The 12,532-nt window shown below is 53.2% G+C and overlaps 1 protein-coding gene across 2 annotated transcripts in view; it reads right to left on the bottom strand.

The window, feature by feature from the left end:
• Positions 1-433: 433 nt before the first annotated feature.
• Positions 434-12,532, bottom strand: part of Galnt9 (polypeptide N-acetylgalactosaminyltransferase 9) — a 71,112-nt gene continuing 59,013 nt past the window's right edge. For both annotated transcript variants that reach the window (XM_052754877.1, XM_052754878.1), the window contains 5 exons: positions 7,955-8,140; positions 6,134-6,271; positions 3,699-3,794; positions 2,480-2,647; positions 434-1,327 (listed from right to left, as the gene is read on the bottom strand). In XM_052754877.1, the coding sequence (XP_052610837.1) occupies positions 1,181-1,327; positions 2,480-2,647; positions 3,699-3,794; positions 6,134-6,271; positions 7,955-8,140 (735 nt within the window). In that variant the 3' untranslated portion in view covers positions 434-1,180. The remainder of the gene's footprint in view (positions 1,328-2,479; positions 2,648-3,698; positions 3,795-6,133; positions 6,272-7,954; positions 8,141-12,532) is intronic.

Here is a 12,532-nt window from a genome sequence, read left to right as displayed (position 1 = left end):
TGGGTGCCAGTGACTTCAAATAGAATAAGATGAGCCACTGTGTCGTGAGGTCACTGTCTGTGAAGACATTGGCTATGTTCATACAACTCTCCTGCCTTCTATCTTAGAAACTCTGGCTTTCAGCTGAAAATGCAGCTGCCCAGTGATAGGCCACATTTTCCAGCTCTGACCACCAGGGGTGATTAACAGAGGCAAACAACTCCAAAGGCCAGTGCCTCCATGCCTATCTTCCTCCCTCGCCAACTGGGCAACAACATTGGGAGGCCAGCCCTCCTGGACTACAAGAGTGGACACATCCTAGCAAAGACATCTGGAAGCGTCCCCTAAAATTCAAGACATTAAGAGTGTTTGACTTTGCTAGCCGTGAAGCATGGCCTCCACTCTGTGCTGCAGCTCAAACACTGTAGCCACAGATGATCTCAGACAACAGGTATGGCTGTGTGCCAATAAAACTTTATTTATAAAACAAGTGAGGGGCCGGAGGGATCATTTGATGATGCCCACTGCAGAAATGGCAGAACAACAAGAGACTCACTTCCCAGGCTGAGACCCATGCCCCACGACTGCCAACCTGGTCCTCAGGAAGAAAGGTGCAGAGGTGTTGTTCACTTAGGTCTGTCTATCCATGTGATCTCTTCCCATTGCTTTGTTACCAGAGCACAAGGGGCCACCCTCTGAGTTTGCCTTCCATTATGGTGAGGTTGAGCGGGTGAGCGAGGGGCAGCTGGGCTGGGAGGCCTGAACCTGCTAGGAGGACAGGGTGCTTGGCATGAGGATGCACCTGTCCTCAGCACTGAATAGCTGAGTTTCTTTCCATGTGGGTTATGTACAGGGACTTAGCACATGCGTGGAGGCTGTCCTCGCAGTCAGTTGGGGAACACTGTAGAAAAGGCACGTGATTTGGCATGGGTGTGCGCTGTCCTCAGATGTCCTCCCTCAGGCAGAGCTGCCTGTTCCAGGAAAGTCTGGTTCCTAACTCAGACTGAAGCTGCTGCTCCCAGGCCTCCTCTGCTGTCCCAGGTGACAGGGCCCAGCCCTGAGGTGTGCAGGGCCCACGTTGCTCTGGGTCTGTGGGGGTGGGCGAGAAGTTTCCATCCTGGCTCCAGTCCAGGATCTTCTGAGTGCTAGAATACTCAAGAGTCTGAGGGCCCGAGTGTGTGGAGGTGGGGTGGGGCAGAGGTCAGTGCCTGGTGTGTTTGATCCAGTTTCGGATCATCCACTTCTGTCCCGAGCAGCGCTGCACCACCAACCGCAGCCCAAAGTTGGCATCTTTAGACATCTCTACCTCCAGACACCGGCCCGTGTCTCGGCTCACGATGGGGCCACTCTGTAGGACAGGAGAAACAGAGTCAGAAGGGAGTCCAGGATGCACTCCCGGCAAGGGCTGATCCAAGCCCCACTCTGGTTCTTGCACTATCACCATGGAGACCTAGGTACCTGCCTCCTTGGATTATGTGCATTTCCCCCTCCTGCTTCTGCCGGGCTAGCAGCTCTGCTCAATGCCCTGGGTTTCGAAGAGGTTCCAAGAACATATCTAGGGCCTCCAAGACTGTCCTTTTTCTAGGTGCCCTTTGGTCCCCTTAATTATTTGGTATCTCTGTGGTTCCCAAAATTCATGGGCCCTGGCTCAAGCCTGGTGACTTTGGAGCCATCTCTAGCATGTTCTTCCACGCTGGCCCTGCCTGTCCACCGGGCCAGCCTCCCGAGAACCTTAGACTCTCAGTGGCTTAGTAAACAACAGCAGCAGCTTATTCCTACAGCCAGAGCAGCTAGAGCCCACCTCTTCCCACAAATTGCCCAGAGTGACGGAACAACTCCCAAGGATCCCCTGTGTGGGAACCCTGGAGGCTAGGGGCCAGGAGAAAGTCAGAGGATGGGTGATCCGTAGAGGCTAATGCTGAGTGGATCGGGGTATACAGGAAGGGATGGTAAGGGGGCTGGACCTGGATCAGGGCCCAGAGACCCAGAGGAACGGGGCTTGAGGGGGCAGCAGGGCAATGGTCAGCTTCAGAGCCCCGAGGAGCTCTAGTGGTCAGGGCTAGTCTCACGCTCTCCTCTGCCTGAGCCTCTCTCTTCCCGTGTAACTCAAGTCCAGCTTCACAACTTTCTGAGCCACAGGACATGAGGTGACCAATCTTGACTATCAACCCGATGTGATTGAGAAGTGCCTAGGGTGGTAAAGCATACCTCTGGGTGTGTCTGGGAAGGTGTTTGCAGAGAGGTAACTAGACAAGGGCAGCCAGCACACACCCCACGGGCTGGGGGTCCAGATGGAATAACAGATGGAAAGGAGGAAGCCAGCCAGTATAGGCTCCCTCCCTTCCTCCCTTCACGATCTTAGCTGCCCTGTTCTGCCGCTATGGTGAACCCCGCGAAACCATGAACCAAAGTAAGTCTTTCCCTTCAGCTGTCTCTCTCGGTATTTGCTACAGCCATGAAGTCTGACTTCCCAGGGCTGTTATTAGCCCCGTCCACTGACCTGGGTGAAGTCCCACAGCCTCTGTGTGGGCCTGGCTACATCCTCACACTTCTTCAGGGCGGGCATGCGCCCCCGGCCGTCATCTACCAGACACTTGGAGTCCGGCAGAAAGGCGGTAGAGCCCAGGGGGCCCAGCTGCAGGAGCCCATCAGCACTGTAGCGCACCAGCTGGGGAGACAGCGGGAGTGGTGAACAGAACTGAGGCTCGAGGTCAAGGTACCCTATCCTGTCTATGCCCAGCTTTCACCAACACCCCAGCCCACACCTTTCCTCTCTAGTAGGAGAACGTGGTGCTGCTGTGACCTTGTAGGTGCTCAGGCCCCACTAGCACACGTTTGCTCATCTTGGACCAGGTGCCAGCCAGGGGCTGAGCCACAAGTGTTGACGAGGCTGGAGGGGCAGCATTAAGAACTCCACCGATGTCCCCTTTTGCCCCCAGTCAGAGGCCACCGTGCTGAAAACCCACTGGGAGAGGTCAGTCCAGAAAGCTTAACTCTCCCAGAAGCCACCACAGTGGGTGGCATGGAGGACAGCAGTCTCCCACTCACTGGGCCATTGTGTCAAAGCAGGCACCTTGCAGCCTGAAATTAAGAAGCATCCAGCAGACACTGGCTCTCTCTGTCCATGTTGGAGGCAGCAAACCCATGGGCTCACAGAACTCCAGGTCTGCCCAGATGGATGTTTATGAATGAGGCTCAGGCTCAGAGAAGATAGGTCTCCCGAGCTCAGCACTTGCTGGGGAGATGTCATTATCGACAGCATAGAATGGCATTCACTTGTGGCTGGGAGCAGCCACCTAGAGGGATGAACAACACTAGCCCTGAGCTGCACGAGGCATTTAGTCTGGCAATCCTTTCTCTGAGTGATCCAGGCTCGCAAGCACAAGGCAGGGCTCACCTAACAAGAACGGAGTGGAAAATACAAATTTTTCCCTCCATCATATCTAGACCAGGTGACACCTCACCATGACTTCTATTAATCCACAAGACCACCCAAGAAAACACATGCCGCCTCTGTCCCATTTAACTGATGAGTAAACCAAGGCATAGGGACAGTTCATGTCTTGCCAAGGCCCATTTGACTTAATGGTACCAGCTGCCTTCAGAGTCCTAAACTGCTCCAGTCTCTTCTGAACTTCTCCCCAACATCACAGGGACTCTCCATGACCCCGTCCCATGCCCAACCCCTCCCTTTACTATGAGGTCTAGGTGCTGCCTACCTGTGAGGACATGCCATGGCAGGGGTAGAGGATGGCCCGGTCATCGTCTTCTGCCCCCTGGTCCAAGCAATAGCCACTGGCTTTGCTGTTTCTCACCTAGATCCAGAAGCAACAGAGAAACTGCAGGTCACTGAGGAGGGTCCCGGGGCCTGAGGGAAAGCATCCAGGAACTCTCCCACCCTGTCTCCCACTAAGGAGCAGAGGCAGCCATGTTGTAGCTGTCTGTGGGCTGCTTGCAATGAGACAGGTATGACGTTTATATCCAACATTCCTCCCTTGGGATAAAATCCTGGGGGATTGGCATCTGCCTGGGGCAGGGCAGCAGGTATGGTGTGTGAGGGTGCCTGGAGAGGAGGTGGAAAAGATGAACGGGTAAGGCAACTGGGGCTCTCTAGGCAGCCTGGGAAGAGACGACTGTGCTTGTCACATAGACGTGTTCTGTGAGTGTGTGGAGAGTTAGCTGGCCCCCAGCAGGGGAGGCTGGATTTGGTCACTAGAATGGCTTGTGTTACTAGCTTGGGGACATCCCTGGGTTAGCATCTTCCTCCTGTGCAGATGCAGAGACTATTCTGCCTCTAATACACTTTGGCCAAGGACTGCAGTCAAAGTGGCTGTGTATAGCCCTGACTGAGCTCAGGAGACAGTAACAGGTTCTCCCAAAGCACACACTTGGAATGCTCACTCCAGTCCCCAGCTGGTGGAGGGGTGACAGGATCCAACCAACAGCCAGCTGATCTCTATGTAACAAGCACAGGGCACCCACTCTGCAGCCCCCAGGAACAGTGGTGACCTCACACTCTGACCTAGGAGAATTATGTTCTGTTTCAACCCACTGGGTTTCAGGCCGTGGAGTTTGCAATAAGTCAATCACAGAGCACACAGCCCCGAAAAGGACCCATGGGCCTGACCCTAGGACGGGAGAAATCCGAGGGTCACAGCATCTAGAGTTGGGTATGGACCCTACAGCAGGCAGAAGTAGGAAGAACACCACAAAAGACAGAACAGTTGCTTCCCTTTCCACCTGCACTTCCGGGAAAGCTCCGTGCCCAGTGTCTGCACCTGACTAAGGGGTGACGAAGCTCCAGGCATTGATGGGTCTACAAGGACTGCCCACCAGGCCCCTTGACCCTACCCTGGGTGCTGTCCCAGGGCAGTATGTCTACCACCTCCCTGCAGGGAAGCTGGACTGTCCTCATGCAGTTGAGAAGCTGGGACAGGAGGGAGATGCTGTCTTTGGGGATGCCCTCCCCTCTTCCTGCCTGTTCTGTGCTGGGACACCTGATTCCAGACTTGGGCCAAGGTAGGAACACAGTGCCTTCTCCGGCTTTAGAGAGGGCTCTGTGTGCAGCTGTGCACTCTGGAACTCAGGGTGACACATGGGTCTCGGTACGGCTGGTGTGCCAGCACTCAAGTACACACGCTTCTGCACATGCTTATAATGTATGCACTGTGGTGTGCACCAATGTGTGCATGTCCATGCTTGCTGGAAGCTTGTGCACATGGGTGAAAGTGAGTGTTGAACACAGTGACAGTGTGCACTCGTGTGTGTGTGTGTGTGTGTGTGTGTGTGTGTGTGTGTGTGCCTGTATATGCACGTGAGTGAATGAGCACATACAAAAGCTCATGTATTCACACATGTACGGATGCACATTCCTGTTTAATAATGCATTCATGTGTCTTGATATGAGTGCATGTGAATATATACACAGATGTGTGCAGATGTGTGAATACGTGTGATGGGCATGCGAGTTTATGCATATGTCAGCACGTGTGTGATTGCATGTCTGCATACACATGTGTAAACACGTGTGAATGTCTGTTTATACGTGTGTGTGTGTATATATATACACAGGCCTATCTATTCGGGTATATTTCTTTTAAAAAAATGTATTTTTGCCAGACACAGTGCTGCACAGCTTTAATCCCAGCAGGAGGATCTCTGTGAGTCTGATACCAGTATGGTATGCACTGAGATGTCTACAGAAAAGCCAGAGACACTGCCTCAAAAAAAAACACAAAAACTAATTAATTGCCTAGCGTTTATTTTGTGTGTGGCTGCGCACTGGCCATGGTGTGCATGTGGAAGTCAGAGGACAACTTGGGGGAGTTGGTCTGCTCCTACCATGTAGGTTCCAGGGATCAAACTCAAGCCATCAGCCTTGGCAGCAAGCATCGTCACCTGCTGAGCCATCTCAAAGACCCACTCACTTGGGTATATTGCCACACGCGAACGTGTAGGTATGTTTCCATGTGAACGCACTAGTGTTGCTGCTCACGAACACGAGCATACCCATGTCATTTGAATACACGCTTATGCAGGTGGACTTCTGGTGTTAGGACACGGGATGCTGGGGTACGGGATCCCGGGGTACAGGTGCCGGGGTGCTGGGCAGAAAGCCCACCACCCCAGCAGGGCCCTGGTGCAGAGGCGGTACCTCTCCGTACGTGAGGGTGTTGTTGTAGACCCTCATCTCAGGGTACACGTTCTCCAGGTACCATTTAAAGCTGCGGCATTTTAACTTCTGGCGCAGGGCCAGCCTCTCAGACACGTCGCCGAAGTCCACTCCTGGGTTCTGTGGGGCACAAGCATGCAGGAGAGTGTAAGTGCCGCAGATCCATGCTACCCTAGGGTTAGGTCTTTCTCCATGTCAGGGATTCCAGGGACCTGGGTTCCCTACCCTTAAGAGTGGCCCTGGTTGCAGCCTTGGGCCACCATGTCCTCATCTTGGCCTCCTGAGGGATCTGGCTGTGGGGACAGACTTGGCCTGTCCACACCTGCCCTGCTTTGGGGAAGAGACCCGAGCACTGTTCTTCTGCCTGATCTGTGCCTCCGCTTCAGCGACACTCATAACGGGGCCCTGGACTCAGTTTGACTTCTGGGGGGTTGTCACCATGACTGAGCCCCAGACACAGAAGCTCAGTGAGCTACAGGGCAACCACACTTGGTAGGATGTTATGTGTTAGCGCTCGGAAGGCTCAGGAGGGGATCGTGGGTTCTGTGAATTCATGTGTCTCCACCCGGGCTGTGCAGACACAGCAACTCTGCTGAGTTCGAGGTCTTTCCAGTGAATTGTGGAGCTTGAGTTGCTGTGGGGCCTAGAACCCTGTGTGGGCCCTGAGCCATCAGGTGGCTTGGGAACTTCTGCCCCATCCAGGGCCTGCTGAAGCACCATCTCCCCATAGGTCTAAGGGTAGAGCAGGCTCAGGCCTGGGCTGGTTTGAGTCCTGTCACTTTTCACATGTGGCCATGGAACAGTCTCTTACCCTCACTATGCCTCAGTTTCCCGACTTACAAGTGATACTAGATATATGTATTGCCTTATTTTGAGGATTAAGTTAGTTGGAGTACTTCTGACTGACCCTAGGATCACAGGCCATACAAAGGCAAATCACATGAGGGACATGCTTCCCTCCAGCTTGACTGAGAGGCTCTGGGGCTGGTGAGCCTCACGTGTGGCCCGGGACTGGCTGTGATTCCTATGTTCCTTTCCAATGTCAACAGAGATACAGTTGTATATTCTCCAAATCACCCTGTGGTACAGACAATGGAATCCTTAGGCTTTTGTCTCTATTGGGGTCCTGATCCATGAGGCTGGAGGGAAGCCTGGAAGGGGGCCTTGCAGGTCCTGGGTTAAGGTGGTCAGTCCTGTGCATTTCAGCAGGGTGGTAAGGGATGAGGGTGGTCTGGTCAGTCTGGTCCACATGATTATCCAAATGCCAGGTGTGCTGCCTTAGTGGCAATGAGCCAATTTAAGAGGATGAAGAGAGACATTTAGAAAGGTTAAGTAGGCCAGGTGTGGTGAGGCACATCTGTGATCCCAGCACAAAGGAGGAAGAGGCCAACTGGAGCTGCAGAATGAGAACCATTTAAAATGAATGTATAAATGCAAGAAAGCACACATGTGCCCTGAATCAGGATATAAGACCTGGTTCTGACTATGGGACAATGGAAAAAAAGGGAGTCTGTTTCCAAGAGGCTGGACCAGCTGGAGAAAGAACACTGGGGTGAGGCTTAGCGGACCTTTACTTACAACCTTTGGTGGCCACTTGTAGCCTGGAACAGTTACCTATGGTGAGGGGAAGGGTGTGGTCACTGTGGCTGGTCCAGTGAGAAGAAGCCCTTTCCTACAGGACCCACCATGCAGGGGAGGCTGCCCAGATGTGGCCCTGTGTTCCAGAGTCCCTTACTTCAATTCCCTCCCCAGGGTCTTCGAGCTTCCCTGGATCTGTCCACCCCTCCCGGTACCCCGCCTTACCGTCATAGGAATATTCCAGGCCATGTACACGTGGGACTTGAAATCGTCCATCCACACCTCGGCAGCCCTCAGCGCGTTACGTTTGGCATAGTAGTCAATGTCGTTGTTGTATGGCTTCTTGGTGCGCTCAATGTGGGCTACTCGGGAGCAGGGGAGTACCTCCATGCTGCCGCCACACTGCCACACCTGGGGTGAGAGGATTGGACCTGGTGAGAGGCCGAGAGGGCCACTTGACATGCCAGGTAACCCAGCATACCATGGGAGGACACCTGGTCCACTCAAGTCTGGACACTGGGTTTGTTAGAGGAAGGTTCTAAGAAGGAGTCATGAACTATGGGCTGTATCCACCAGGTCTTGGGCAAGAGGCTGCCTCCCCTTTGGGATTTCCTGTCATGTCTGATTTCTCTTCCACGTTGTATGACTGTGGATTTGGATCCTATCTACCCCACTCAGCGCTCTGGGTAGGGACTCAACCACCTCCCTAGCCCAGCTTGCCAGACAACCTATAGTTACCCAATGGCAACTGAATTGAAGCCCCCACCCCCGACCCAGGCTCACTTTTAGATACTTTCTTCCCAGTGTGTGGTGCTGTCTTGATAGCCTGTGAAAATACTAAGAGAAGGAACTGGGCTACAGCAAGTCAGTCACTAGGAGTAAAGCCTGCTTCCTGCTGCACTCTGCTTCCCATCAGCCATGATGTGAGCACCCACCTCAGGTTCCCGCCATCACAGACACACCTGCTTCTGCGGCCACACCTTCCCAGCCATGGGGGACTGAGACTCTAAAATCGCACACCCAAATAAATGTTTCCTCATGTAAGCAGTTGCTGGCGGGTGCTTTAGTCACAGTGACGTGACGAGAACACACGCAGCCTCTGGTACTGTAAGCAAACACACGATCCCAGCAGAAAGCAGAGTAGCTTGCTTCCTCAGCAAACAAACACCGAAGCCCCTCACCATCTGCGGTTCTGCAGTAAGAATGAATTTCACACTCTGGTTCCCAAGCACAGGCTTGCTCCAGTCATTTCGATTATGTTTAGCTCTCCCCAGCTATCCGGCAAATCTCCACGATCATCTCAAGCTGAGCGAGCAAGTGGCTCATTTTTTATGTTGCCCTCTCTCTGCCCAGGAACGGGGTGTTCGACCAAGTGTTGTTTGGAGTGTACTGGGTAAGAGCTACAACACGCCGGCATGGTGAGTAGGCCAGAGAAGATGCAGACTGGGGGAGGAGCTCGCTCTCGGCCTGTCCCTGGGACTGATTGCATCATGTCAACATTTTGAACTGGGTCTTGTACCCTTAGATCCCCAGATCCTGGTGCAGACACAGACCTTGTGGTTTCTCAGCATCCACAACTGTGAGCTGGTTTCTAGGTCTACCTGGGTCTTGCTGGTCTGTTTCTCTGGAGAACTCTGGCCAATCCCCTTTTGTCCTACGCCAGTCCTCCCACTTCCATCAAAATAGTGTTCTGTGACACACACAAACACATGACATCACATGAACTCAATCACAACAGATGCAATGGGATTGTTTTGCTTGTTTTTCAGGGCAGAGTTTCTCTGTGTAACAACCCTGGCTGTCCTTGAACTCTCTTTGTGGACCAGAATCTCAAATTCACAGAGATCCTTCTGCCTCTGCCTCCCCAGTGCTGGGATTGAAAGTATGTGTCACCACGCCCGACACAATGGGATTATTTTTAACCACTGCCAAGTGTCACCGACACAATGACAATGCCCGAGAGAAGTAACTTCAAGGAGAAGTACAGTCACCACCCATGGCCTCAGACGTTGCAATGCCTCCATGGCTGTGGGCCTGAGGTGAGGCTGAGCAGCAAGGTGGGAGCCGTGCTGACTGCCTCATGGACAGGGAGACACGGGAAGGAGCCCAGGGCAGCTGTGCCTCCTGCCAAGGGTCTGTGTCCTGTGACCTGCTTCCTCCAGCATGGTCCCGCCTCCTGGACAGCTGGGGACCAAGCCCTCAGTATACAAACCTGTGGGGGGACATTTCATTTTCAAACCATGACATAGGAGTGAAAACGAGAGGATAGCCAAGGAAATTCTAGACGGATAATGAGGACACATTCAGTTGCTAGACGTAAAGTATTTTATAAAACAATGAGGGAATGGCTGAAAGTAGGAAGCTCAAAATAGACACGACATATATATGGACACACACATATACACACCAACACACACACATACCACATACACACACACACACACACACACACACACACACACATATATGTACATACCACTCACACACCAACACACATAGCACACACTGACCCCTATGCATACATACCAACACACACTTGCATGCACACAGAGAGAGAGTACATAACAGGGGCTGCTGTCCTTGTAAAGAAGGATGGAGGGACCTCTGTTTTACAACAGTGTGTAACAGGACCTCACTTCTTTACAAGCACTCACTGCACGCTGACCACGCTCTTAGGGTGGAAACGGTGTTTAAAGGGCTGCCAGCTTCCAGTTGTCCCTCCAGAAAACACCAGGAAAAGCCCCGTGCCCAGAGGAAGGCCAGGTACAGCAGGAAGGGGCTTGCCAACCACACGGGAGCTGATGTCAGAAGAGGGCACCAGATCTCATTACAGGTGGCTGTGAGCCACCATGTGGTTGCTGGGAATTGAACTCAGGACCTCTGGTAGAGTAGTCAGTGCTCTTAACCTCTGAGCCATCTCTCCAGCCCTACACATCACGATTTCATAAAGGGAATAAAACAGTGGGTAAGAAAGTGGGCAAGCGCCTGCCACAGCCACCGTCAGCTCCCACCACACTTAATACTCACACGGCCCCAGGAGTTGGTTCTCATGTGCTCCTCTACAATGCATGGGGAAACTGAGGCTGAGACAGTGGTGCAGCATATGAGCAAGCACAGGCAAGCCTGAATGCAAGTCTTGGGGTTCTCAGAAGACACAGTGCCCATGACGCTGCTTCCATGCCTGAGGCAGCGGCTACGCGCCATCCTCTTCCCCGAGGCAACGCCTGCTTCCCACAGCTGGGGCTTGTCGACGTGTTGACAACTGGCAGGTAAGGAGGCTTGGCGGCTTGGGGTCACCCCTGTCCAACACCCAGAAAGCAAGGGACCCCTCTGCCCTGCCTCACACAGGCATTCTCCATGATGAGGGCAGCTGCGTGTCAGCCATAGTGTGGTCCAGGCTAGCTCTGCTGCCTGAGCAGTAGAGTTGCTTGGGATGTGTGGCCAGTGCTCCTGGAAAGCCCTTGGCAGCCTGCTGCAGTTAACAAGTTGGAAGCAGGCTCCTTCTAGGCCACCCTCTGAGACACCCCAATGTGAGTAGCGTCAGTGCGGCAATGACCTCAGATCTGACACACAACTCCAAGGTGCTCTCCTAGCCCTCCTCGCCTTGGACTCAGAGCAGACATGCTCTTGGGCCTCAAATCTCATCCTCAGACGCACGCCTTGTTAGTGATCATCAAATTAACTGCTCAGTTTCAACTTCCTGCCTCCTCTCCTTCCTCTTTGACTAGAATTCTGTTCTCACAAGGCCTGGAGACACAGCTCAGTGTAGAGCATTTGCATTCTCCCAAGTCTGAAGGTCCTTGGTGCCACCATGGGCTGAGGGATTTCCAAGAGGAAGGCTGGGAAAATGGGAGACTCTGGGGATGACATCTGAACAGAGAGACGGGAAGGAACAGGGGGAGCCAGCCAAGCTGCGAGGCCTGTGGGGTAAAGTGTCCCTGGTAGAGAGACTGCAGCGTAGAGGCTTTGGGGTGTGTACCTGTTCAGGATGCTGGTTTGCAGCCACAGGCCCACGCTCTGCCAGCCGTTCCCCGTTCCCGCCATCACTGACCTGTGATTAATACAATGGCCCACACAGCCTTTCTAATCAACTCAACTCAATTAGAGAAACTCTGTGGTCCCGAGGTCGATTTTCATCCCTGTGATTGTGGGGATGCCATCTGCACGTCCCCTAATGAGGAAAGTCCTGGAGCCAATTAGGGGGAAATGATTCTGTCTCGTCCATTAGGTTTAATAAAGGTCAGGACGAAATCTAACCAAGTCTGGTCTGGAAAGCCAGCTGCAGAGGGGAAACTCAAGCGCTTGCTCCTGCATAGCAAACTGCCTGCAGCTTGCAGAGCGGGACATGCTTTCCGTCCTACACAGAGAATCACGGCTGGCCAGGGCCCATCCCATGGGGACTGGCCTAAGCCTTGGAACTGATTTTTACAAGGAAGGATGAAGAACAGGGTCTCTTATTCTGTAGAGCCCCTTTCAGGAAGTGTGTTCTAGGGGCTGGAGAGATGGCTCAGTGGTTACAGAAGGACTGTGATAGGCGCAGACATCATCATCCATTTGCACAGGACACGGCTGGTGCAAGAGGAGTTTTGCCACGACTGGAGTAAACACAAGTCCCTCAACTGGTACAAAGGACCGCGGTTAATTGGAACAAACACCCTGGCCACACACACTTCCTGGCTATAAAAGCAAGCTGTTCAACTCACTTTGTGAGTCCCTGGGAGAATCCCTCCTCTGCTGTCCCCTGGATGTGATAGCAACAGGCCGAGCTGGCAACATGAAGACAAGACTGTGGTCATGGGACAG

This window comes from Peromyscus californicus, unplaced genomic scaffold (assembly GCF_007827085.1).
Source record: "Peromyscus californicus insignis strain IS unplaced genomic scaffold, ASM782708v3 Scaffold_2__1_contigs__length_46816999, whole genome shotgun sequence".
In the NCBI taxonomy this organism is placed as follows: domain Eukaryota; kingdom Metazoa; phylum Chordata; class Mammalia; order Rodentia; family Cricetidae; genus Peromyscus; species Peromyscus californicus.
The sequence above is the reverse complement of the archived record's forward strand: the minus strand, read 5'-3'. Positions and strand labels throughout refer to the sequence as shown.